The sequence below is a fragment of the Bos indicus genome, chromosome 9 (genome assembly GCF_029378745.1).
Source record: "Bos indicus isolate NIAB-ARS_2022 breed Sahiwal x Tharparkar chromosome 9, NIAB-ARS_B.indTharparkar_mat_pri_1.0, whole genome shotgun sequence".
NCBI lineage: Eukaryota > Metazoa > Chordata > Mammalia > Artiodactyla > Bovidae > Bos > Bos indicus.
In genome coordinates this window covers 84167306-84194185 of record NC_091768.1, presented here as the reverse complement: position 1 = coordinate 84194185, position 26880 = coordinate 84167306, and the positions used below count along the sequence as shown (strand labels likewise).

The 26880-nt window shown below is 35.9% G+C and overlaps 1 protein-coding gene across 6 annotated transcripts in view; it reads right to left on the bottom strand.

Annotated features, from left to right (window-relative positions):
• Positions 1-26880, bottom strand: part of ADGB (androglobin) — a 193602-nt gene that overhangs the window by 43963 nt on the left and 122759 nt on the right. For 4 of the 6 annotated variants that reach the window (XR_011568515.1, XM_070796318.1, XM_070796316.1 and 1 more), the window contains exons 21-28: positions 24766-24901; positions 24000-24137; positions 22056-22149; positions 18554-18688; positions 17659-17812; positions 15304-15491; positions 10245-10429; positions 1778-1971 (exon numbers count right to left, since the gene is read on the bottom strand). Coding sequence is in view for 4 of the 6 variants with exons in the window: in XM_070796318.1 (XP_070652419.1) it covers positions 1778-1971; positions 10245-10429; positions 15304-15491; positions 17659-17812; positions 18554-18688; positions 22056-22149; positions 24000-24137; positions 24766-24901 (1224 nt within the window). In the remaining 2 variants the exon portion in view is untranslated. The remainder of the gene's footprint in view (positions 1-1777; positions 1972-10244; positions 10430-15303; positions 15492-17658; positions 17813-18553; positions 18689-22055; positions 22150-23999; positions 24138-24765; positions 24902-26880) is intronic. The other 2 variants (XR_011568516.1, XM_070796317.1) reach the window with 1 other exon arrangement.

Sequence of the window (26880 nt, the reverse complement as noted above, 5' to 3'; positions counted from 1 at the left end):
AGTATTTATAATTTTTGCATTCATGTTTATAAGTTAAATTTATTTTACTTTTGTTACTCAGTTTTGGCATCTGGATTACATTAATCTCTTAAAAAAGACTGGAAGGTTTGTATTGTTTTTCTATTTTCTAGAATAATTTACTCCTCAAAAGTCTGTTAGATCTATTTTGTTAAGCAGCTAGGCCTATGCTTTTTGGAAAGGTATGACTTTGATTATGATTTGTTTTATTATTCTTTCATATTTTCTGCTTTTTGTGGAGCAGCTAGTCTCTTCTTCCTCCTACCCCAGGAATTTTACATTTAAAACAATTTTTCTAAGTTTTAAATTAGCTTGTGTGTGTGTGTGTGTGTGATCAGTTGCTCAGTTGTGTCCAATTCTGTGGCCCAGTGGACTGTAGCCTGCCAGGCTCCTCTGTCCATGGAATTTTCCAGTCAAGAATACTGGAGTCAGTTGCCATTTCCTCCTAGAGGAGATCTTCCCAACCCAGGGACTAAACCTGTCTCTTGTGTCTTGCATTGGCAGACAGATTCTTTACCACTAGCACCACCTGGGAAGCTCTAGCTAATATAAAGTTGTATATAATACTTAAAAAAATTTTTAAACCTGTTGTTTGCATTTATACCTTCATCCTAATTTTTGTTCTATACTCGATTCATTTATATTTTCTTTCTTTTTTCTTAATTGATTGGTCTTACAAAACGCAAGCGTTTTTATTAATCTTAAAAACCTTAGAGTTTAATTGTTGTAGATTTTGTTCCCCATTTCTTAAATTTTTACTCATTTTATCAATATTTTTTCTCCTTATTTTTGAGTTATTATTTTACTTGTTCTCTAACTTTTTTGTTTCAATAGTTTAGTTCATTTGTTTGAATCATTCGTATTTTCTGATGAGTTAATTAAAAAAGTCAACGTTCCACTGAATGCTACTTTAGATGTGGTTTACAAATTTTGATTTGTAGTTTTCATTTTTATTGAGCGCTTTGTATTTAATACTTTCTTTTTAAAGGATTTTTAAGCTAAAGAATTATTTAGTATATTTACATGTTTTCATGTTTATGTGATTTTAAGCTGATAATTATTAATTTATATATTATTAAATTATGTTCAGATGACAATTACACAGTATAGTTTGGGTTTTTTTGAGGCTTCTTGTGTGTTCTATGAAAAAGTATATTTACTTTTTATGAGGTGAAGTGTTCTATTTAGAAATCTAAAAGATTAAGTTTATACTTAATATTTCAAATCCTACTGATCAAATGTATTTTGTTTTTCAACTTAATTCACTCTTTTCTGAAAAGTATGTGTTAAAATATTCAAATATTAACTACTAATTGATTTTTCTATGTAATTCTGTGTATGCTCAGTTGCTCAGTTGTGTCCAACTATAGTCATGTCCCATAGACTGTAGCCCACCAGGCTCCTTTGTCTATGGCATTCTCCAGGCAAGAATACTGGAGGCTTGCCATTTCTTTTCCCAGGGGATCTCCCTGACCTGGGGATCAAACTCGAGCATCCTACATTGGCAGGTGGATTCTTTATGCTGAGCCACCAGAGAGGCCCAATTACTGTCATATTAGGACTTGGTTTTGACATTTTGTTTTTATTTCTTTCAATTAATTTATTTTCTTGATCTCCAATGGATAAATCATGTTTTTATTTGCTGCTTTAAATTATATACATTGTCCTATATTTCTTCAATTTTAGGAAAATAATTGTTATGATTTATGTTGAGCTTTAGGAGTAGTACAATTGAATAAATCTTCTAAATGTTAATTACCTGCTGTGGTGTGCTAGCATTTTCGTCTATAGTGGGTATATAGCTGGTATCTTCATCCATAATAGGCTGACCAGTGTCTACTATTGCACTTCCAGGCCTTTTATAGGATTTCTGACCTCCTGCAGATTTTTTCTTGATGTATAAATCTTGCTCTTTCTTTAAAGCAGCATGAGCTGAAAGAATTTGCTTGCTGGCTGAATATGAGAAATATTGTTTATGTTAAAATATGTGGAATACATAATCATTGAAAGTGAAAGTGAAGTCGCTCAGTCGTGTCTGACTGTTTTCGACCCCATGGACACCAGGCTCCTCTGTCCATGGGATTTTCCAGGCAAGAGTACTGGAGTGGGTTGCCATTTCCTTCTCCAGGGAACTTCCCGACCCAGGGATCGAACCCAGGTCTCCCACATTGTAGACAGACGCTTTACTGTCTGAGCCACCAGGGAAGGTCAAGTTATAACGTCTACTTAAAAACCAAGCAGGGAGGACAGAACTGACAGCTTAAGAAAGAAATAACACAAACCGGTTTCCAATGTGGACTGAAAAGACTATATAATAATAATAAAACAAGTCATACTATTTAACACTAAATTATCTAGTTGCAGAGAAAGACCAAAGTTCTAGCTATAATTTTTTTTGTCTTAAAGAAAAATTAATATTTATAGAAAATTTTAAGTTTGGTAAATAATTACTACTCAAAATTTTTAGGGATGACATTTCTGGTCAAATAACATGAAGTATATTCACAAAATTGTATGACAAGCCCCTTCTTAGTCTTCTAATTATATAACATTTTTTATTATTCATGATGGGGCTTCAACATTTAAAAATTAAATATGTCATACCAACTGTAGGACATTGATATTTTAATGAATAACTAATATGAAGATACTTCCATATGAAATATAAATTTTAAAGGGTTAAGGAAGATTACTCCTGAGTAGACTTTCAACATTATTTTCTAAAGAATACTATGTTTACAGAAATATATAATCATTACTGTGTTATTTATTATATCCTTATAAAACACATTCAAAGGGACAGGTCAATTTATTTTTTCATGAGATAAAAAACATCACTGGCTTCTAGGAAATATCCTGGTTTTGAAGAAACACTGTAATGGTGTATGACTTGGATAGAACAATGCATTTTCTGAGCAACCACTGATTGCTATAAGAATGTAATTCAACAAATTCTCATTCATGTGCCGTTTGAATGACAATAAACTAAAACCACATGTTCTGACTACTTCAGTGTTTAATACTATCCACATGCATGTTATTGTAATTTTTAATGTCTATATTATTTGATAATTGACAAATCATACAAGTACCATTATATTACTCACATGATTTGTTAATTAAATACAGCTATCAAATGGTATAATCTACATAAGTTCTTAGTCCTAGATGGAGTTCCCATAAAAATAAATTTCTTACATAGAAATTTAATAAACTAGTTGTGAAATCTGTACATTGAGGGCATGAAACATTGTTGAGAGAAATTAAAGATATATGTTCATGAACCAGAAAACTCAGTTTTGTTAAGATGCCAATGTTCCCCAAGTTTAACAAAATTCCAATAAAAATCTAAAGCTATAAACCATATGGTATATCCATACAATGGAATAACATTCAACAGTACAAAAGGGAATGGAGTAGCACAACATATATGTATCTTAAAAACATTACATTGAGTGTGCTAAAAGAGCATTTACATTTTATGGAGTTTTAGAAGATGCAAAACTAGTTTATTGTGATGGGAATGTGAACAGTGCTTGCCTCTTTGGGTGTTGGGAAATTGAATAGAAATAGCCTGAGGGAATTCTTCTGGGTAACAGAAATGTTCCATATCTTGTTAAGAGTGTAGGTCACACTGATGGATAAACTTATCAAAACTCATCAACTTAGATTTATTTTTTTGCTCTATGTAGATTATACTTCAATAAAAAATTAAAAATGAATCACACAAAGTCCCTATTCTTTCCCTCATTAATTCCTTCAAGTGTGTACTTAATCATTCATAACCCACTGTTATGAAAAATATTTGAAACAAATATAAAATAAAGAAAACATTTTCTTTAATATATGATAGTCTACACATAAATTGATGCTTTTGAACTATGGTGTTGGAGAAGACTCTTGAGAGTCCCTTGGACTGCAAGGAGATCCAACCAGTCCATTCTGAAGGAGATTAGCCCTGGGTGTTCTTCAGCTAAAGCTGAAATTCCAGTACTTTGGCCACCTCATGAGAAGAGTTGACTCATTGGAAAAGACTCTGATGCTGGGAGGGATTGGGGGCAGGAGGAGAAGCGGACGACAGAGGATGAGATGGCTGGATGGCATCACTGACTCGATGGACGTGAGTCTGGGTGAACTCCGGGAGTTGGTGATGGACAGGGAGGCCTGGTGTGCTGCGATTCATGGGGTCACAAAGAGTCGGACATGACTGAGTGACTGAGCTGACTGACTGACACATAAATTAGAAAAAAACAACTAATTCCAATAAAAAAATGGGCAAAGCACTCAAAATTTTTTTCAAAGAAGGAAATATTAAAAGGTGATATATAAAATATATAAAAATACACTTAAACCACTCTAATGGTAAGCAAAATATAAATAAATTTTTAGCATTCAAATTGAAACCAGAAATATGAAGAACCAAAAAATATGATAACCCTGTCATTCAGGGGCATAGGTAAAAGAAGATAAATTTATGAAACTCAACAGAGGGTAATTTGACAATATATACCAAAATCACTACTGTCTGTACCCAGTGACTCAACAGTTCTAATTCTAAGCATTTATCTAATACATGCATATTATATGTTTAGAAAAATGTCTATTCAGATTTCTTTAAAAATTTAAGTACTATTTATATAAACTAATGATTAGAATGATAACACATTACTATCAGTAGGAGACTGCTTGCATTAATTTTGAAAAATCATCAACAATTTTGAACCTTATACAACTATATGAAATATAATGTTATACTACTATTCATCCATATTTCTTCCTCAAATCCTCAATTGCTTAGATTTGAAGGAAAGTTATGACCAACCTAGATAGCATATTGAAAAGCAGAGACATTAGTTTGCCAACAAAGGTCCGTCTAGTCAAGGCTATGGTTTTTCCAGTGGTCACGTATGGATGTGAGAGTTGGACTGTGAAGAAAGCTGAGCACCAAAGAACTGATGCTTTTGAACTGTGGTGTTGGAGAAGATTCTTGAGAGTCCCTTGGACTGCAAGGAGATCCAACCAGTCCATCCTAAAGGGTATCAGTCCTGAATATTCATTGGAAGGACTGATGCTAAAGCTGAAACTCCAATACTTTGGCCACCTCATGCGAAGAGTTGACTCATTGGAAAAGACTCTGATGTTGGGAAAGATTGAGAGCCGGAGGAGAAGGGGATGACAGAGGATGAGATGGATGGATGGCATCACTGACTCAATGGACATGGGTTTGGGTGGACTCTGGGAGTTGGTGATGGACAGGGAGGCCTGGTGTGCTGGGGTTCATGGGGTCACAAAGAGTTGGGCACGACTGAACGACTGAACTGAACTGAAGAAAATTTTGTGGAAAATTATGAATTTTATATTACCCTTACAGCATGAGTACTGATATTATTCCTAATAAGTATATGAGATATACAGACATGCTTTTAAAATTTCCATGAGATAGCAAAAAACCTAAAGAGGCTTAAGATTTTTGTTCCTAGCTCATTTAAAAGCCTTCAATATCTTTGCAATGGAATTTATTCCTTCTTTAGTATCATATAATGTTTGTTTACAGGCTTCCCTGGTGGCTCAGATGGTAAAGAAACTGCCTGTGATTCAAGAGACCTGGGTTTGATCGCTGGGTCTGGAAGATTCTCTGGAGAAGGAAATGGCAACCCACTCCAATATTCTTGCCTGGAGAATCCCATGGACAGAGGAACCTGGCGGGCTATAATCTGTGGGATCTCAGAGTCAGACACTACTGAGAGACTTAACACTTTACTTTTCCGTGTTTGCTTACAGAATATATAACTTAATCTGTCATGTCCCATTTCACTACAAATATAACACACATAAACACATTTTTTGCATGTATTTTTGGTGGGGGCCTTCCAGAAATACATACAGTAAAAAATTCATAAATGGATATGTTTCCAAGAGAAGCACCTTAAAAAACATTTAGAAAGGAAAAGAAATTTCAATATCTGCTTATATGATTCATAAACATAAACTAATAGCATTCTTTAAAACTAGAGTCTGTCTGACATCTAAATAAAGAAAATATCTAATTTATGATAGCTAATCTATCAAATCTGCGGAGAAAATTTGCAATCTTTTCTGTGAACCATAAAGAAGTCCTGAATAGATGGAAATAAATAGCCTTTACTTGCATAGAAATTCAATACTATGAAGGTATAATTAATCTATATATTCAAAGCAATCAGAAGGAAAATGATTTTTTTGGTTTCAGTGGAAATTTAAAATATTGTGTTAAAGTTCATTTAGAAAATACAATTATGAAATAGAAGCATCTTGTAAAAGAAGAACATTCTTGGATAATGGCTCTAATTTGGGGTCAATTTGTGAATTATGTTCTCATTATCTTTCTCCTCCATCGCTGTCACTTTCTTGGCCAGAAGTAAAAAAATACCATTGTGTCAAATGGTTATGTGTGATTCTCTTGCTAAAGCTAACTTTTTAAAAAATTAATTTTTTTGAAGGATAATTTCTTTATAGAATTTTGCTGTTTTCTGTCAAACCTCACCATGAATAGGCCATAGGTATACTTATATCCTCTCCCTTTTGAAACTCCCTCCCATGTCCCTCCCCATCCTACCCATCTAGGTTGATGCAGAGCCCCTGTTTGAGTTTCCGGAGCCATACAACCAACTCCCTTTAGCTATCTATTTTACATATGGTGATGTCAGTTTCCATGTTACTCTTTCCATACACCTCACCCTTTCTTCCCCTCTCCCCATGACCATAAGTCTATTCTCTATGTCTGTTTCTCCACTGTTGCCCTGTAAATAAATTCTTCAGTACCACTTTTCTAGATTCTGTATATATGTGTTAGAATACAGTATTTATCTTTCTCTTTCTGATTCACTTCACTCTGCATAATAGGTTCTATGTTCATCCACCTCATTAGAACGGACTCAAATGCATTCCTTGTTATGGCTGAGTAATATTACTCAGTCACAGAGTCAGACAAGACTGAGTAACTGGACTGAACTGAATATTACTCAGCCATAAAATGCTAAATTTTAAAATGAAATAATGATAAGCTATACAAGCAGGAGGAGATGGGGACAACAGAGGATGAGATGGTTGGATGGCACCACCGACTCAATGGACAGGAATTTAAGCAAGCTTGAGGAGTTGGTGATGGACAGTGAAGCATAGCATGCAGCAGTCCATGGGGTTGCAAAGAGTCGGACATGACTGAGCAACTGACCTGAACTAAACTGATATGATAAACTACAGTGTTTGCCTCTATGAATATAAATCAAAAACTTTGGAGAATAATGTTTGGGGCAACTAGTTACTTAAAGAAAAGATGTAAGGCTGTAAACAGGATAGGAGAATTGCCCACAGTACCTGCTGAAGTTTTGGGGAATTACAGTGTTCCTGCATGAAGTAAAGCAAAAAACAACAACAAAAAATCTGCACAGCATGGATTAGAGAAAAGAAAACAAAGTCATCTTCAAGAGTAAGAGTGGAATTTGGACTAGCAAAACCTAATAGTACCCTTACTGGTCTTAACATACTTGAAGAGAAATATGTATAAATATTATATTTTGTTATTTGGGCTTATCCAAATAAATATATAGAAATGGTGCAGGCAGATTGGCATGAAAAGCCACAAAGCAGAAACATGAACTAGTACTGAAGATGATCTAGAGGATGTTCAGGGATAAAGGGAAAAAGATGGGAGGAAAGGAGGCATGATCTGAATTAGAATTTTAACTAAGCTCATTGTGTTACTGATATAATAGGGAATTTCCCACCTTCCTGTGTCTAAAGCGTGACATCTGTGCCCTAATTGTGTCATTACAATGTAGTGTCTTCTCAATTCTCTGCTCCTCCAGATTTTCATTCATATTGGAAAGGAATGTCCCTGGGCAGCAATAACAGTTTCCAGGGTCAATAACAGAGGAGAAAAAGAGTCCTGATTTGGTTGCATTTATTTTAAAAAGGAGGAAGAAAAGAAACATATGAATATTAGAAAATAGGCAACAGGTAAATTCTTTTTAGTGATTTGCTTATATACTTGAGATAATCAGCATAAACGCTATTGGGAAAAATGAGAGATCAGGAAGAATGCCAGCCACCACATAGCTATGCAAAGATCAGCTAGACAGTATAATCAATTTTAAAATAAAGCACGAAGGCAGAAAAAGCAAGCTTATCAAATAAATGTAAGTGGATTACATCACCCCATTTCAGAGATCAGAATCTTAGATTAAGTGGAAAAAAATACCCATTTATAAGAGAAAGGTTGAAAAGCTAAATGTGTGAACCAAAATGAACAGACAAATGATAACAAATGAAGAACCAGCATTACTATCATACAATCTATTAAAGTTGAAAAATACTGCTTTATATTTATTTAAAAAATACAGCATATAAATAAATATAAAGCAAATGCAGAACTTTTTGCAACTAACAATGTAACATATAGATATGTAAACTGGAAAATATTAGGGATAAATTTGTACACATTTTACAACTAAAATAGATCTTAACATTTTTCAAAAAATTACAAGCCAATAAGATAAAATGTAAATGACAACTGAAATTTTAAATATTGCAATTAGCAAGTTTTCTTTTTATTATATATATAGAGAGAGAGACAGAGAATGTGTGTGCTGGTGCACATGTATTTAGACATCAAATCATTTACCTCCAAAATGGAGAATAAGTGTTCTTTATAAACCTCAATGTAATACTAACCAAAACTGATTTGAATTAGTTCACAGTGAAAACATCTATCCAATGCTAAAAATAGAACATATATAAATCACACTAACTCCAAAAGTTTAAGTAGATATTAACAACAAAAGACCAGCTAAAACACTTTTTGGAAATTGTAAAAATATTATAATAGTTAAAAGTTAAAGGGAAAATATCTAACAAACCAGATAAAATAGTATATTCAAAACATGGGATTATATTGAAACATCATGGATAAATAAGTTTTATTTCAAGAATGTATTCCAAATTAAAAATTAATTTATGAGACTCAAAGGGATAAAATTTGATGATTTTTATAAACAAAGAAGTAACCAATAAAGTTTCAAACCTATACTAAAATCCTTAATTATCAATAGAGAGAAACTTTCTTAAATATTACCAAGGGTATTTATCAGAAGTCAACAACAAACATCATACTGAATGGTAAATGCTCTAAGCCTTCCTATTTAAGAATTAGAAGTATATCATCATCACTCTTATTTAACATAGGTTTGAAGACCCCCACCAATGTCACAAATAAGAAAAACAAATATCAATTACCAAAACTGGTAATATTCTACTTTTGTTTAAAATGAGAATGTAAAAATGGACAGTAGAGGTGTAAGAGCTAATATGCTAACAGTATTTCTTTGTTCTGGGTTGTATGATTACAAAGGATTTCTTGCTGCCTTGTTTATAATTTTATATTTTTCAGCTTTCTACATTGGGCATGTGTTACTTTTGTAGTCATAATCAAGTTATTAAAATAAATGAATATATCTTACTGTATCACTGTTATCCCTTATTTCAGAAATAATTTTATTAGTTAAAAGCTCTGGTGACTATTACACTGCAGGTAATAATTTCAACATTTTTATTAATTTTAATAAGTAGAATATTTTCTAAAAATAGTGAATTTGGAATAAAAGTAAAAAAAGAGGCACAGATGTAAAGAACAGTCTTTTGGACTCTGGGAAAAGGCGAGGGTGGGATGATTTGAGGGTAGCGTTGAGACGTGTATATTATCATATGTGAAGCAGATCGCCAGTTCAGGTTCGATACATAAGGCAGGGCTCTCAGGGCTGGTGCATGGGGATGACCCTGGGGGATGGGATGGGGAGGAAGGTGGGAGGGGGTTCTGGATGGGGAACACGTGCACCCGTGGCTGACTCATATCGATGTTTCGCAAAAACCACTACAATATTGTAAAGTAATTAGCCTCTAATTAAAATAAATTAATTAATTTTAAAAATTCTTTCAAAATAATAAAAATCTATTTCTTATTTGAAAATCTGAGAGAGCTCAAATAATAAAGCCTTTAAAGTACAATTATAACAAATCTATTGCTCTTCAGGGATTAATGTCATGCACAAATGCAATAGTTTTCTAAAAATACTATGGTATCAAATTTTACTGATTTTACTTGCTATTTTATCTTAAAACATTTTAACCATCAGTTATATAAATATCTGTTTATGAATCTATATATGACCAATTTTAAAAGCCACACTTACACTGGGAGCTCAAGGCTTTCTCATTCCCCAGGAAGTTAATTGCCGGTATGATAGCTTGACCCTTCCCAGTAGAGCTCACGATAACTTCTTCGTTTTCTAAGATCTGTAGCTTGATGAATACGTCTGGTTTGGATGTGCGTACCTGTATTGTAACAGGATGTGGCAATGCAACTTTAACTGAATACCTGTAAAGAAAAACATTCATCTTTATCAACAGTCTTTTCTTCAAATCACTAAGGAAATTGTATCATTTACTGATATGATAATCTACAAGTAAACCTACTTTATACAGTCAGTTAAAATCCTGGAAATGTTAGTGCTATTACAGACTTTGGTCAAAGATCCCAGTATGCTCGGGTAAAATGAAATTATGTATGAGGTGTTTATTACTGTCACATCCCAAGCAGAGATATGTAATGTTTTATTTAGATATGGTATGTACTATAAAATTTGATAGATTGCAAACTACTGCCACATGGCACCTTTCCATCATGCCCTCCTCTCCAGTGGAACAAAGACCACAACTGGCAGTAGCTTTCAAAACTTCACTGTCAAGTGTTTTCTTGGAGCCACAAAAATAGAAATCAAAAGTAGTACTTGTCACCTGTGCTCTCACCCTTTAACCATACCGGTTGGGAACCTCTTGGAAAAATAACGAAAATTCCTAACTCTGTCCCTTAATGCAGTCTAAGATCTCTAGTCTTTTTGTTGGGGTTCTTTCCTACTTTAGGTGAATCCTAGCAAATGCTCAGGATTCTATAAACTTTCAGTGTCTCTACAAATTTGCTTTTCTCTCTTCTCTCCTCTGTATCTTATTTCCTCACTTTACTACTTCTTGAGTTTGGCTTTTGTACCCAAGGAGGTCTCACCTGTTTAAAAACAGATCAAAACAAGACAAAAACCAAACTGAAAAATATCTTCAATCAACCCTGCTGTTCAGCCTCAGCTCTATTTTACTCCCCAGCTTACAGTCTAAGAAGAGTTGTCAACTTCTACTGTCTCAGCTCATCACCTTCCACTCACTCACAACACCCTACTCTGCCCCCGACAAGGTGCTAAACTTGCTCTTGCCATGGTTTCAAGCAGCTTGTCACTACCCTAGAGAAATCTCAGTTCTCATCTTCCTTCATCTCTCAGGGGAATTTGACAGGGTTGAATCAACCCTCATTTCTTCTTTCTTCAAAAACCTTTCCCCATGGGCATAACAATTTTGTACCCCCTAATTCAAGGGTGTTTTTTTTAGACTTCTCTCACATCAACATTCTCATAAATATCAGAGAATCTTAATATTCTGTCCAGTATCTGACTCTTTTTGTACAAATTTTCCCAGCCACTTCAACGGGCAGAAACAGAATACTCATTTCCAAATCCATGTTTCCAGCCCAGCACCCCTATGCAATATCTCTCATACATTTCACTGGTCTACCAAGTTTAACATGTAAAAATGAATTAATCATCCTTCTGTTGCCCAACCAGCAAATAGAGTCCTCTTCCTGAAACCTCTATTTAAGTAAACAACACTTATTCTCCAACAGTTTCCAAAGTCAAACCATAATCAACCAAGATTGTCCATTTCACTTCCTTGATATCTTAAAATCCTTTATTTTCCCTCTGGATTCACTGTCACTGTTTGTTATAGGTTAAATTATTTCTTCTCAAAAACCTGCTGGAGTCCTAGACCCTAGCACCTCACCATGCCCCCATTCTTGGAGATATTATCCCACAGAAATCATCAAATTAAAACGAGGACCTTATGAAAATGAGACATCTGGAAAGAGAGAGACACAGGGAGAATGGTGCATGAAGAGGAATACAAAGACCAGGGTTATAAATCTACAAGCCAAAGAATTCCAATGACCAGCAACGTCTAAAAGAGAGAGCATGGGGTATTTTCTCCCTCACAGCCATCAGTTTAGTTCAGTTCAGTTCAGTCGCTCAGTCGTGTCCAACTCTTTGCAATCCCATGAATTGCAGCATGCCAGGCCTCCCTGTCCATTACCAAATCCCGGAGTTCACTCAAACTCACATCCATCGAGTCGGTGATGCCATCCAGCCATCTCATCCTCTATCGCCCCCTTTTCCTCCTGCCCCCAATCCCTCCCAGCATCAGAGTCTTTTCCAATGAGTCAACTCTTCACATGAGGTGGCCAAAGTACTGGAGTTTCGGCTTCAGCATCATTCCTTCCAAAGAACAGCCAGGACTGATTGCCTTTAGGATGGGCTGGTTGGATCTCCTTGAGTCCAAGGGACTCTCAAGAGTCTTCTCCAACACCACGGTTCAAAAGCATCAATTCTTCGGTGCTCAGCTTTCTTCACAGTCCAACTCTTATATCCATACATGACTACTGGAAAAACCATAGCCTTGACTACACGGACCTTTGTTGGCAAAGTAATGTCTCTGCTTTTTAATATGCTATCTAGGTTGGTCATAACTTTCCTTCCAAGGAGTAAGCATCTTTTAGTTTCATGGCTGCAATTGCCATCTGCAGTGATTTTGGAGCCCCCAAAAATAAAGTCTGACACTGTTTCCACTGTTTCCCCATCTATTTCCCATCAGCAGGAATCAATTCAGCTGACGCTTCGATCTCCCAAATTTCAATGAAAGGGAATCACGTATTTAATCACATATTTAATCACGTGTGTTAGAAAGGTAACTATTCCAGTAGTAAAGGATGGATTTGTAATGAATAGGGGCTTCCCTGGTGGCTTAGATGGTAAAAAATCTGCCTGCAATGTGGGAGACCCGGCTTTAACCCTGGGTCAGGAATATCTCCTAGAAAATGGTATGATATGCACCCCAGTATTCTTGCCTGGAGAATTCCATGGACAGAGGAGCCTGGAGGGCTACAGTCCATGATGGTCACAAACAGCTGGACACAACTGAGCGACTAACACACATGTACTGAATAAGGTGATAGAGAAAGAGAGAAAGAAATAGAAAACATGAAGAAAAAGAGTGAATATAATGGAGAAATGTATTCCAGAAACACAGTGTTTCTGTAGATAAAATATAATGAAACTACGAAGTAGTGGAGGACGCTGAGAATAAAGAGGAGGGCACAAAGATGAGAAGTGTGTGGGAATTAAAACCAAAGATCTGATAAATGAAAGAGAGTGGAGTCCATGATGAGGACTACTTATCTATGTATTCTCAGGGAGATATGAGAATATATAGATAAGTATGAAAAGAAGGATGAGTTGGCAGATAAGGAGAAATATACATAAGAGAAAGTGAAAGAGGAGAGTGAAAAATTTGGCTTAAAACTAAACATTCAGAAAACTAAGATCATGGCATCTGGTCCCATCACTTCATGGCAGATAGATGGGGAAACAGTGGAAACAGTGGCTGACTTTATTTTGTGGGGGTTCCAAAATCACTGCAGATGGTGATTGCAGCCATGACATTAAAAGACACTTATTCCTTGGAAGGAAAGTTATGACCAACCTAGATAGCATATTCAAAAGCAGAGACATTACTTTGTCAACAAAGGTCCATCTATTCAAGGCTATGGTTTTTCCAGTGGTCATGTATGGATGTGAGAGTTGGACTATAAAGAAAGCTGAGCGCCAAAGAATTGATGCTTTTGAACTGTGGTGTTGGAGAAGACTCTTGAGAGTCCTGCAAAGAGGACTACAAAGAGATCCAACCAGTCCATTCTAAAGGAGACCAGTCCTGGGTATTCATCAGAAGGACTGATGCTGAAGCTGAAACTCCAATACTTTGGCCACCTGATGCGAAGAGCTGACTCACTGGAAAAGACCCTGATGCTGGGAAAGATCAATGGCAGGAGGAGAAGGGGACGACAGTGGATGAGATGGTTGGATGGCATCACCAACTCAATGAACATGGGTTTGGGTGGACTCTGGGAGTTGGTGATGGACAGGGAGGCCTGGCGTGCTGTGGTTTATGGGGTCGCAAAGAGCTGGACATGACTGAGTGACTGAAATGAACTGAAAACTGAACTGAACACAAGAGAAGCATTAGAGATGGAACAGAACAAGGAGAGAGTAGAAAGAAGGAAGAGTGTTATGAAGAATGTTTAATGAAAGCCAAATAGGATAACTAAAGAGACTTTCAAGGAACGTGAAAGAGGAGAGTGAAAAAGTTGACTTAAAAGTCAGCATTCAGAAAACTAAGATCAGGCATCCAGTCCCATACTTCATGGCAAATAGATAGGGAACAATGGAAATAGTGAGAGACTTTATTTTCTTGGACTCCAAAGTCACTGCAGATGGCGACTGCAGCCATGAAATTAAAAAATGCTTACTCCTTGAAAGAAAAGCTATGACAAACCTAGACAACATATTAAAAAGCACAGACATTACTTTGCCATATAGGTCTGTATAGTCAAAGCTATGGTTTTTCCAGTAGTCATGTATGGATGTGAAAGTTGGACCATGAAGAAGGTTGAGCACCAAAAAATTGATGCTTTTGATATGGTGTTGGAGAAGACTCTTGAGAATCCTTTGGACTGCAAGGAGATCAAACAAGTTAATCCTAAAAGAAATCAATCCTGAATATTCATCATAAGGACTGATGCCGAAGCTGAAGCTTCAGTACTTTGGCCACCTGATGCAAAGAGCTGACTCATTAGAAAAGACCCTGATGCTTGGAAAGATTTAAGGCAGGGAGGGGAAGGGGATGACAGAGGAAGAGATGGTTGTATGGCATCACTACATGGATGATGATGGACATGAGCTCAAACTCAATGGATATGAGTTGAGCAAGCTCTGGGAGTTGGTAATGGACAGGGAAGCCTGGCATGCTGCAGTCCATGGGGTCACAAAGAGTCGGACATGACTGAGTGACTGAACAACAATAAAAATAGGATGAGGACTGAGAAACCACTTGTGCAACATAGGCTGGATCTTACATAACATTTATACAATCATATTGCTGTTTTCAAAAGAGTATAAAATTGAAGTTCAAAATTAGGATTTTACCAAAAAAATTATTTTGATAATATCAATATTTAAATAAAATATTTAAATTTAAAGTCAACTATGTAGTACAAGATATTGATATTTTAAAGGAATGCATTTCCTTTCTGTTACATACCTGAATATAATTTTCTTATCATTGGGTATGTAATAATCTCTGATTTCCTTTATGGCAAAGGTGTTACATGGAGGGTCTCGAGACAGGCATGGGAGTGGATGATAAGAACCAATGAGACGCAGTTTCCATCGAGAGGATGACACATACATGTCACCAGTATATGCTTCAGCCACAAATGTATAGCCTTTCTACAACAAAGAAGAATTACACTGAAGTAAGTAATATTGTTCGGAGAAGGCAATGGCAGCCCACTCCAGTACTCTTGCCTGGAAAATCCCACGGATGGAGGAGCCTGGTAGGCTGCAGTCCATGGGGTCGCTAAGAGTCGGACACGACTGAGCGACTTCACTTTCACTTTTCACTTCCATGCATTGGAGAAGGAAATGGCAACCCACTCCAGTGTTCTTGCCTGGAGAATCCCAGGGACGGGGGAGCCTGGTGGGCTGCCGTCTATGGGGTCGCACAGAGTCGGACAGGACTGAAGCTACTTAGCAGCAGCAGCAGCAAGTAATATTGTTACTAGTTTTCAAAGATACAATGTATGGTTTTACTAGGGTTGGTAGTATAGTGGTGAGCTTAGCTGCCTTCCAATATATAGGTGGTGCTAAGTCACTTCAGCTGTGTCTGACTGTGCAATCCTATGGACCGTAGCCCACCAGGCTCCTCTGTCTAAGGGATTCTCTAGGCAACAATACTGGAGTGGATTGCCATACCCTCCTCCAGGGGATCTTCCTGACCCAGGGATTGAACCCATGTCTCTTATATCTCCTGCATTGGCAGGGAAGTTCTTTACTATTAGCGCCACCTGGGAGGCCCCTTCCTATATATGGTTTCACAGTACTAAAATGCTTTATCTTAATATGCATAAAAATCTTCAAATCTCTTGATAAGTGACAAATCACTTAGTATTATGTTTTGAAATCCCTCTTAAAAACTTCCATCTTACATGTTTTTTTGAGAAAATGGAACACTCTAATATTTCTGTTTGTATGTTTCCCTGGCCATTAAAACATGCTTAACTGTGGTAGATGATTATTACATTTCCAATTCTTCTAATGCTACCTAAGACAAGTTATTTTTTTTTTTTATCATTGCCTCCTGGATTAGCCGAATAGCTTCCTACTTGATTTTCTTGTCTTTTCAGAATCACCTTTCTAAATATGAGATGAAAAAAGCAGAAGAGTTTATGGAAATATAGTTCCCTTGGTATGATGAGTGGCAAGTAAAACTATTGAATTAGCAGAGGTCTGGTTCCATGGAACCCGGTTGTGACCCTGGAGATGAGCTCTTGGAGAAAAGAAGCAATTAAGGAACCTGGGAAAGTGATAACACACAGAAGTTCAAAGCAATTCTGAGTTTATAGTTCCAGACATTTCTAACAAGGCAGGAAAATACAGGTTTTGTATGCCAGTTGCTCTCTGATGCAGAGAAAACTCTCTGATGTTTACGGTGGTTTAGTTGCTAAGTTGTATCTGACTCTTTGCAAACCCATGGACTGTAGCCCACCAGATTCCTCTGTCCAGGGGATTCTCCAGGCAAGAATACTGGAGTGGGTTGCCATTTCCTTCTCATTTAAAGCTACCCCCCAAATTTAAGTTTACTCAAGGAAGGGAGGTTTACAGTGGAGCTACTAAGCAAAAGCTAAACCAAACCCAAAGAATGCTGCATGCGAATAAGAATCAGAGTCTTGTGTGGTTCTAACTAAACACCAACTAAAGATCTCTACCCAAAGTAGGTATCAATGACTAACATGATCGGTATTAGTATACTTATCTGGTGAAGTAAAGAGCTCACCTCTAGAAGTTAATGACATCTGTGAACTTAGCAGAATCTCCCTTTGAATTAAATCATCTTTTTCTTATGGATCTTTGAGACCTTTGATTTCCAATTACAAATGTAAAAAATTTTTATATTCAAAAGGAAATCTAGGCAAAATTTGGTGAGTGGCTGTGTAAACACAATCTTCAAACATATTTAGGAATCAAATAAAAAACCCAGTGGGAAACTGAGACAACCTGATGATAATTTGCTTGAGGGATAAGACTAAATGTGCTCTTTACCTCCATTTTCATTTTAAGGGTTTGTATGATTTTATAATTTTAATAATGGGGATTTCTAACATTTTCCTTTTGTCATATTTTCTTTGGCAAAAAGATAAGAAGGGGACTAAAAGGATAATATTCTGGCACTCACATTAAGTACCTATTGCTGTCAAATACAGGAGACTTCTCTGCAGAAAGACCAGGGCCTAATTATGGGCTGAAAATACATCTGTTCTACCTTCTGCTGGAAAATCTCAGGGTGCTGGCTTCTCACTGCTATTCTATCACATGAGGAGAATCAATTTAAACCTACCTTATTCTTGGTATAAAGATAAGGCACCACTTTTTGGAACACTTTTGGCACTTGTTCCATTGTGTCATTGTTAACAATGTGGAGCATACAGACTGGCAGTGTAGTATATACTTTGGGAACCAAAATCATATCTTGAGGAACCAAAAATGTTTCTCTGTAATTACAAAAGAGTGAAGTTTCCCTTGGCATGAACATCATAAAGAAAGTTTGAAATTAAGTTTGAAGCCAAGAAATAAAAAAATAAGTTTAAAGTTGCAAATAACTTAAAGGTACACATATTTTTTTCCTTTAGAATTCTAATTAATACATTATTTTTTTCATGCAAATGCTAACCTTTTAAGAAATCCTATTTATAAATAATCTGTGACTCTAACATGCTATTGCTTGGAAATGAAATAGTTCATTTCTATACTCAAAGCATATCAGTTTATTACATATGTGTGCATGCTTAGCCACTCAGTCATGTCCAACTCTTGAGACCTCATGGACTGTAGCACACCAGGCTCCTCTATTCATGGGATTTTTCAGGCAAGACTACTGGAGTGGGTTGCCTTTTCTTCTCCAGGGGATCTTCCTGGCCCAGGGATTGAACTTGCATTTCCTGTATCTCCTGCATTGCAGGTGTATTCTTTACCTGCTGAACCATTGGAGAAGCCATATTCATCAAAAGATCTAATAGTTAACTTCATATTCTTCATATTTTGTTTAATGAAACATGGATAAAATTTCTATAATAGCTCATTTATGCACATCAGATACGGAAGGAATTTTAACTAAGTTCCGAAAGCAAGTTAAATGGTCATACTATTACTACTATCACAAATAAAACTCTCTCTATGTGAATATTTTATACCACTTAGGGGTGATATTATTCACCAATATATGATAGACTCACCTGAAAACTATAAACCAAGTGTTTGGTGGCTGGTCTGTGTAAGTCACAGTATAGTCAGCAAAAGCAATCTTAGTTTCTTCATCTTGATAGCATGGATAAGATTCCATAGATTTGCACTTGCTTTTAAACATAAGTCTGGAAAGGTAAAAATAATTTAAGTACCAATGGCAAAAGCAATTTTTGAAATAAATTCTATTTATAAAAAACGAACCAAAAAAAAAAAAAAACCCACCCAGCATAAAATATTGCAGTCCATTGTTGGATGGATTGAGTACTTCATCAAATGAAGGCTCATTGTGTGTGGCTCAAAGGCAGAGGTGACCATTTCAGGTCAACCATGATGTCTCTCGAAAGTGCCCAAAGTTATCTGAAGTTCTTAGTTGAAGGAGAACCTAATTCCTGACTCTGGGAGTAATTAAAATTTACAGATGGGAAATCAGCACCAAAGATCAAGCTATAAGGGTGAGAAAATTAGAAGCAGGAAAACTAGCAATAAAACTGAATAGGAGCCACTGAAAGTCTGGGGATTCAATGTAGAGAATAAATAATAGAACATAGTTTACAGTGAGGAATTGATTTCTAAAAAAAAAAAAAAAAAAGATTTAAAAATAAACCCTAAAAGCAAAGGCCATGAACAAGGGGAGAGTGCCAGAGTTTTCCTTGTACATGATTTCTAGTGCAACTAGGTTTTTCCATGATTGCCCCACTGGAAGGCTGTGGTATATTCCAGAACACAATGGAAATGATCAGAGAGATCCTGGGTCCTGTAGCTCCCACCCAGCCAGGAACCAGAACCAGCCTCAGTAGCACTAGGAGTCTCAGGTCTTTTGTATAATGTTGGGTATTAGCTGGGACAGAAGCTATAATAGTCATAGACCGTGGTTCTCTGTAGGGGTCTATACAGAGCTAGAGCTGCTCTTGGCTTCCGGATGGTGGATGGCTTGACTGTACTGTCAGTGGGAAGCAAAGCCATAGAGATCCTTAGGGAGGACAGGATTCATCTGCTCTTTCTGATTGCTGGTCTTTGGTAGTGGAAGGAAAATGATAGGTTTATATTTGCACACCCACATTTTAGTTGTGTCCACTCTTTGCACCCCTTTGGACTGTAGCTTGCCAGGCTCCTTTGTCTATGGGGTTTTCCAGACAAGAATACTGGAGTGGGTTGCCATGTCCTCCTCCAGGGGATCTTCCTGACCAAGAGATCAGGAAGACACAGGCATGCCCTGTGTCTCATGCATTGCAGGTGGATTCTTTACCCCCTGAACCATCAGGGAAGTAGGGTATTAAAAAGCTTTTAAAAATAATTACAAGAACAGAGACGAGGTTGGTTATATCTTCTGGTGCATGTGGCATTTTTTTGGGTACTTTCTATATACACAACCATATTGCCTGTAAATGGTGGCTTTATTTCTTCCCTTCAAATTCTACTGACACTTATATTGCTTTATTACCTTTTTGCCCTTTTCAGAATTTCAGGATTACCTTGAATAGAAGTGTTTGGGCAGGTATCTTTGTCTCATTCCCAACTCAAGGAAAAGCATTCAAACTTTCACCACTAATTATGTTTACAGTAATTTAAAAAATATACTAGGTACCATAACATATTAAGGAAAATCTTCTCTAAACTTAGTTAGCCAAAAATTTTTAAATTTTGAATTTGTGTTGCTTTTTTTCAAATGTTTTTTTCTGAACCTATCCGAAGGACCAAATGATTTGTTCCTTTTCCCTGTTAATGTGCCGAATTAATGCATTTCCTAATGTTAAACCACTCTTGCATGTCTCAGAGTGGAAAACCCACTTAATTAAAAGATATTATCTTTTTATATCATTCCAATTTTGATTTGCTACATTTTTTCATCTAATTTCAAGAGGGTGACTGGTTTGCAATTTCAGTTTTTTGTTTTCTTTTTTTTTTAACTAACTATGTTTGCTGAGATTTTAAAACCAAGGTTTTGAGTTGCTAAGTGTTTCCTCTTTTTTTCTGTTCTCTAGAAGATGTGTAATATTAATCTTATTTCTTAAATTCACTAGTTGATCCATTTAGCAAATTGCTAGAGAATATATTATGCATCCTTGCCTTATTAGCATTTAATCTAGATTATTACTTTTACCATTTCTGCAGTAATGCCAGAACTTTAGAACTCTGTAGCTCCATTTATCCAATTTCTGCATTTTGCATTTCTAAGGTTAAGATTTTACTCCTACATGTAGCCATTAGTCTAATTGTCCTTTGGAAATAATATGTCTCATTTTTCTGGTAACTTTGAAAATTTTTCTTCTGGCCTTTGGTTTCTGGCAGTTTGACTATGATAAGTCTAGGTATGGTTTCCTTTGTGTCTTTCCTGCACAGACTCTGCATGCAGAGTCTCTTGAAAATATAAGTTGATGTATTTTATCAGTTTTAGAAATTTATCAGCTATTATATTTTTATATTCTGATACTATAATGATATAAATACTGGACTTTCTAAGCATGTCCCACATTTTCCTTAGTTCTTTCCTTATTTTCCACTATTTTTCTATTGACCTATCTCCCAGTTCACTAATCTCTTCCTCTATTCTGCCTGATATGCTGTTAAACTCAAACATTTAAAATTCAGTTGTTAGAAACTGTATTTATGTAATCTCCATTTAACTGTGCTTTATTAATCTAAACTTTTAATCTATTTTCTCTTTATTCTTTATTTTCTTGAGCATTTCCATAATAGTTATTGTTAGAGATTTGGTCTGCTAGCTCCTACATCAAAATGGTCTGCTTCTTTTATGTATTTGTTGTTGTTCAGTTGTTAAATTGTGTCTAACTCTTTACAACCCCATGGACTGCAGTGTGCTTGGCTTCCCTGTCCTTCACTATCTCCCAGAGTTTGTTCAAACTCATGTTCGTTGAGTCAGTGATGCCATCCAACCATCATAGCCTCTGTGGCCCCCTTTTCCTCCTGCCCTCAGTCTTTGCTAGCATCAGATTTATTCCAAGAAGATTTGTGGTTAAAATGCAGTTTTCCTAAGGCCCAATTTACCTCACACTTGTCCTTGTTTCTAGAGTGCAGTTCACCAGGGATTTCAAGTGATAGCTTTCACTGTTGAAGCCTGGCGTGCTACAGTCCATGGGATTGCCAAAGAGTAGGACATAGATTAGCAATTGGACGTCAAAAACAACAATAGTCTGCCCTATCAGGTCCTAAACTTTTAACTTTTGTCTCCTGAGCACCAAAAGACTTCAAGAAACTCTGCTTTGCTTCTCAGAGTTTTCCTGCTTAGAATATTAGATAAGTGCAGTGAAGACAAATAAGAAGTAGTAACTGGGGAAGTTCAGAAGCAATGGTATGTTTCTAGCTGCAGTGATTAGGGAAAAACCCTATGAATATGGTGGCATTTGAATTGGAACTTGGAGGATACCAAGATACTGCAATACAAAACCAATACAATATTGTAAAGTAATGAACCTCCAATTAAAATAAATAAATGTACATTAAAAAGAAAAAAACATCATTGAGCTGCTTTACCTTAAGAGAGAAACTGCATACTGTTCCATATTCTGTTCCAACATAGCCCAAACTTTCTGAAGCGTATCTGCAACACTGGCATTTTCCTTTGTATCTAAAAATAACAATATAAAAACTGTAAGGTGCCTGAAAAATCATCTTGTTCTAAGCCCTCCTTTTACAGGTGAAGCACTTGAAACTCACAAGTAAGGTGATATCCAGAGTCAGAAGCTTTACTAGCAATAAAAGCATGTTTAAAATAGAAAGCTAAAAAAATAAAATAAAATACAAAGCTATGAACCTTTAGCTGAGAGTTCTGATCATCATTTTATGCTGTTTCCCTTCATCTCTAGTTAAAAAAATCATAAAATGCTCTTTGATCTAATTGAATATACTCATCAAAGAGTTTACAACAAAAGATCCCTTATCACAGCAAAAAAGTCCTTATGAATGCTCTTGTATTAGAAACTATAATCCATCCATTTTTCCCCTAAAGAACAGTGGCTAATGGGATCTCACTGAAGCTTAACCTAAAGCATAATCCACAAAAGGCTTAAGAGGAGATGATCTGACAAAAAAATGTGAATCCATCATAAGCGTCTCAAATTTAACATGTCAGAAATTGACTTTTTTTTTCTAATTATCTTAATTTCTTCATAGAACTTACTGGTATCTGAAATCGTTATCTTAATATATTTACTTTCAATTGCATGCCTGGGACCACTATAACACAAGATTCATTAGAACAGAAACCTTGGAAGTTTTACTAATTTCTGTAAGGCCAGAACATAGAATAGTTCTGCATACACAAGAATTATTCAAAAATTATATGTTGAATGAGAACACAAATACTATTAAAAAGCTGCTCATTTTTTTTTATAAAGAGAAAAAATTATTATATGAATATGCTTTTTACAGTATATACGGACAAACAACAGGGATATTTTTCTATCACAAAACTATGCAATGTAGTTTGTTTGTTTAACATTTATGGATCTATAGTTTTTACTGCTTTGATGAACATTTTGATATTTCTCATTGTTTCAGAGATACTTTTACAACAAAATGTTTCAAAATACTCAAAGAATTCTGTGGGAGGCAAGGCTTTTTACATAAACATGTCAACAAAATGTGCAGAATGAAAATAATCGAATATAATTTTTTTTGCCTTTGCAATGTTTTATTTTGAGCTGATAAAACAGATCTTTTCACAAAATAGTTTCATATACAAAAATATATTTGATTTGATAAATATAATAATACACTTTGAATGCATTTTATGCTAACTGTATGATACCATGGACATATGTGGAAACATCTTCATTTAATTCATTCATGCATTCACTTTGAAAAATGGCCTAGAAATGTAAAATTATCTATGACTTAGCTGAAAATGACTGCTGTGCATTCCGCTAGGCACTGAGGATGAATGGGAAAAGGCCAGTTTCCTGTTTTTGAAGAGCTCACAAAAGATGGGGAAAATACAGCTGATCATTCATTCAGCCAGTATTCGCTGTGTGCTCAGTCTGTGTCAGACACAGACTAAAGCCACACTGCACTAAATTGCAGGAACAAGAGCTTGAGCATACATACCTGCACCCTGAACTCAAGAAATTTCAATATTTATAGAACTAAAAACAATTAGCTGAGCCATAGAGTTGAATGAACCTAAAATATTTTTTGTTAGCATGTAAACAAATATTCATCTTTATTTATGCAGGGGCTTCCCTGGTGGCTCAGATGGTAAGGAATCCTCCTGCAATGCAGGGGATCTGGGTTCAGTGCATGGATTGGGAAGATCCCCTGGAGAAGGGAATGACTACCCACTCCAGTATTAAGGCCTCCATGGACAGAGGAGCCTGGCAGCCTACAGTCCATGGGGTTGCAAAGAGTCAGACACGATTGAATGACTTTAACTTCACTTATTTATGCAAGTTCATTTTATAAATGATTGAAAGAGCATACCTGGTGTTCTCGCTTTCATAAGTAATCTGACATATGTTCCTCTCCACATGGCTTGAATTTTAATTGCCGCTGCTACTTCCTCTGGAGAATACTCTTTATCGCTTGTTGGCACATTGTACTTAGCATCTACCCATTCCGCTAGAAAGAGAAAAACAAACTTTGGACTGAAAGTTAATCTAATCTCTACTTCAGTTTTCACTGCCTTTAACTTTTAAGGCCATCTGATGTGTCAAGTGCCACAATGATAGATTTGTTCTTATATTTAACATTGCCTTCTGCAGGTGGTTCCTTTTTAGAATATAAACATTCTGGAGAAGGGAAATAGTAAATATTGACACTTTAGTCAAATACTGTTGAATTCCTCTGTGAAAATAGCAAGAAGGATCTCTTAAAGTTGAAAAAAAAATGTTAAAATCGTGGGAATAGAGCATTGGAAAAGGAAGAAATGAAGGTTTCTGAGATCAGAATATCTTCCCAGAATTCCTCAAGTTGTACTATATACATAGGTGACGGTCTGCTTTTTAAGGTCAGGAGCAAATAAAACTGGGATATTCTGGGCTCCCCTGGAAATACGTGGAACAGGGGACCATGTCAGATCTTCGGAAACTTTTGAGCTTTCTCAGGGCAATGCTTGAACCCTACAACTGTCAATACTGAATTATTCTACCTACACCACAGAAATTTTGGGTGCATTTTTCTCAAATTACGTATCCTAAATAAAGCTAGGAATTTCCTGGTCACGTAAACACCTAAAATTAATGAGTACCTAAAGAAGCCTCTTCCAAAGAAGAATTGAGTAAATCCAAGTGCAAAACCACAGCACGGAATGCAAATTTGGTGTTGGGTGGAGGTTTTGTTATTTGAGCTTTCTTCATTAAACGCCATAAAGAAATATGAAAAACCTGAAAAAGATTAAATGTATTAGTATATTTTCTAAATCAAGAAAATACTCTTACCTAGTCAGAGAGGCTCTAAAAACCTTTCTGTTTCTCAGATATACACACCATCTAACAGAAGACTCTTTGAAGACTCCCTCATCTGGTAAGAGACCAAATTTATTTAACATCTGATAAATTTTAACTTAATAAGATTTAATCAACACAATGTTTATAATATACATTCAACCAAAATTAATATTAAATTAATTGAGGTGATACAGTGTAAGATAAAAAATAATGTTCTTATGCCTAAGCAACTTAAATACCAGGTTTCTCTTATTCTGAGATGCCATTTATTGTAAGATACACTATTAATTCATGTGCTTCAAGAAAGAAAATATGCCACTCAAGATTTTTATCACTTTCCATCACTTGTGAGTATTTATTTCGTATTGAAAAATCTCTTTTAAATTTATTTATGCATAACTTCATCATATATCACATTTAAACATATATGAAAAAATAAAATAAGCTACATATATTGATTAAGTATTCCAAAAACATATTCATACTCAGACTTCTACTCTTGCAGATCACTTTTTGCAAGCACTTAACATATGTGTTTTCTATACAGTTATATTCTTTGTGTTGTCAAGAGATGCACCATTGCCTCAAGAGCGTTCTTCTTTTGTCCCTGGATATTTTCTCAAGCCACTGACTCTCATTCAGGAAGTGTTGATGCCAATTCATTGTTTATTTCACCAAAGAGGACTGATGGAAGGTTTCTAGACTACAACCAGAACACATATTCCTTCTTTCAAGTTCTTTTTTTTCATGATTTTTATACAGAAATGTTGACAGATTCCACATATCCAATCACACTATTATTGGTGATGATAACCAACCACGGCACATTTCTGCTTGTTTACTTGTAGCTATTTACATGTTCACAGGGAGTAAAGCACTTGATGGATTAGGTAGGGCTGAAGTGAAATGAAGTGAAAGTCACTCAGTTGTGTCCGACTCTTTGCAACCCCATGGACTGTACAGTCCATGGAATTCTCCAGGCCAGAATACTGGAGTGGGTAGCTGTTCCCTTCTCCAGAGGATTGTCCCAACCCAGGGATTGAACCCAGTCTCCCACATTGCAGGCAGATCCTTTACCAACTGAGCCACCAGGGAAGCCCTAGGTAGGGCCCCCCTGGGTACTATTTGTGGTGACTTTCACCCAATTATACCTCTCCCTCTCCCTGAGCTCTTAGGAAGTCATTCTGATCTGAGGAAAACCCCTTTCCCTTCATGCACACGGTCACCCCAAATGCCCGGTGAATTTAGGATTCACTATGTGTAACAAATGGTGCCATCAAATCCTTTTACTTAAGGACTATTTACCATTTATCTTGAGAATATGTATGTAATGGACTCTATATGATGAACTATACAAAAGAGAAATTTCCTTGGGTCTTTGCAATCTCTTTAGTAGATTGCCCTTGACGTGTATCACATTCTAGTTTAAGGTTTATGCAACGATTTCCTTTTCTTCTACCTTTGTGGAGTTTTTCTTGGTTTGAAGATTGTTCTTAATTATCTTTCCCCAACAACACCTTATGCTCAGTTAAAGTGGAATAACAGGGAAATTAAATTTCCAGTATAAATAATTTCTAATATAATTGTATCTTATATATTGTACATACTGTTTGCTTATATGAAATTAAAAATTGGCTGAGTGAAATGATTCTAGACAGAGACCATGCACCCTTCACAAAAGTTAACTCAAAATTAAAAAAAAAAAATAAACAGTAGACTGAAATGTACAATGTAAAAGAATAAAATTTCTAGAAGATAAGATAGGAGAATATCTAGATGACCTTGGGTAGGGCAGTGCCTTTATGTATTCATCACTAAAGCCATGACACTTAAGAGAAAGAGTTGATAAGCTAGACTTCACTAAAATTAAAACTTCTGCTTTGTAAAGAAAATGTCAAGAGAATGAGAAGACTTTG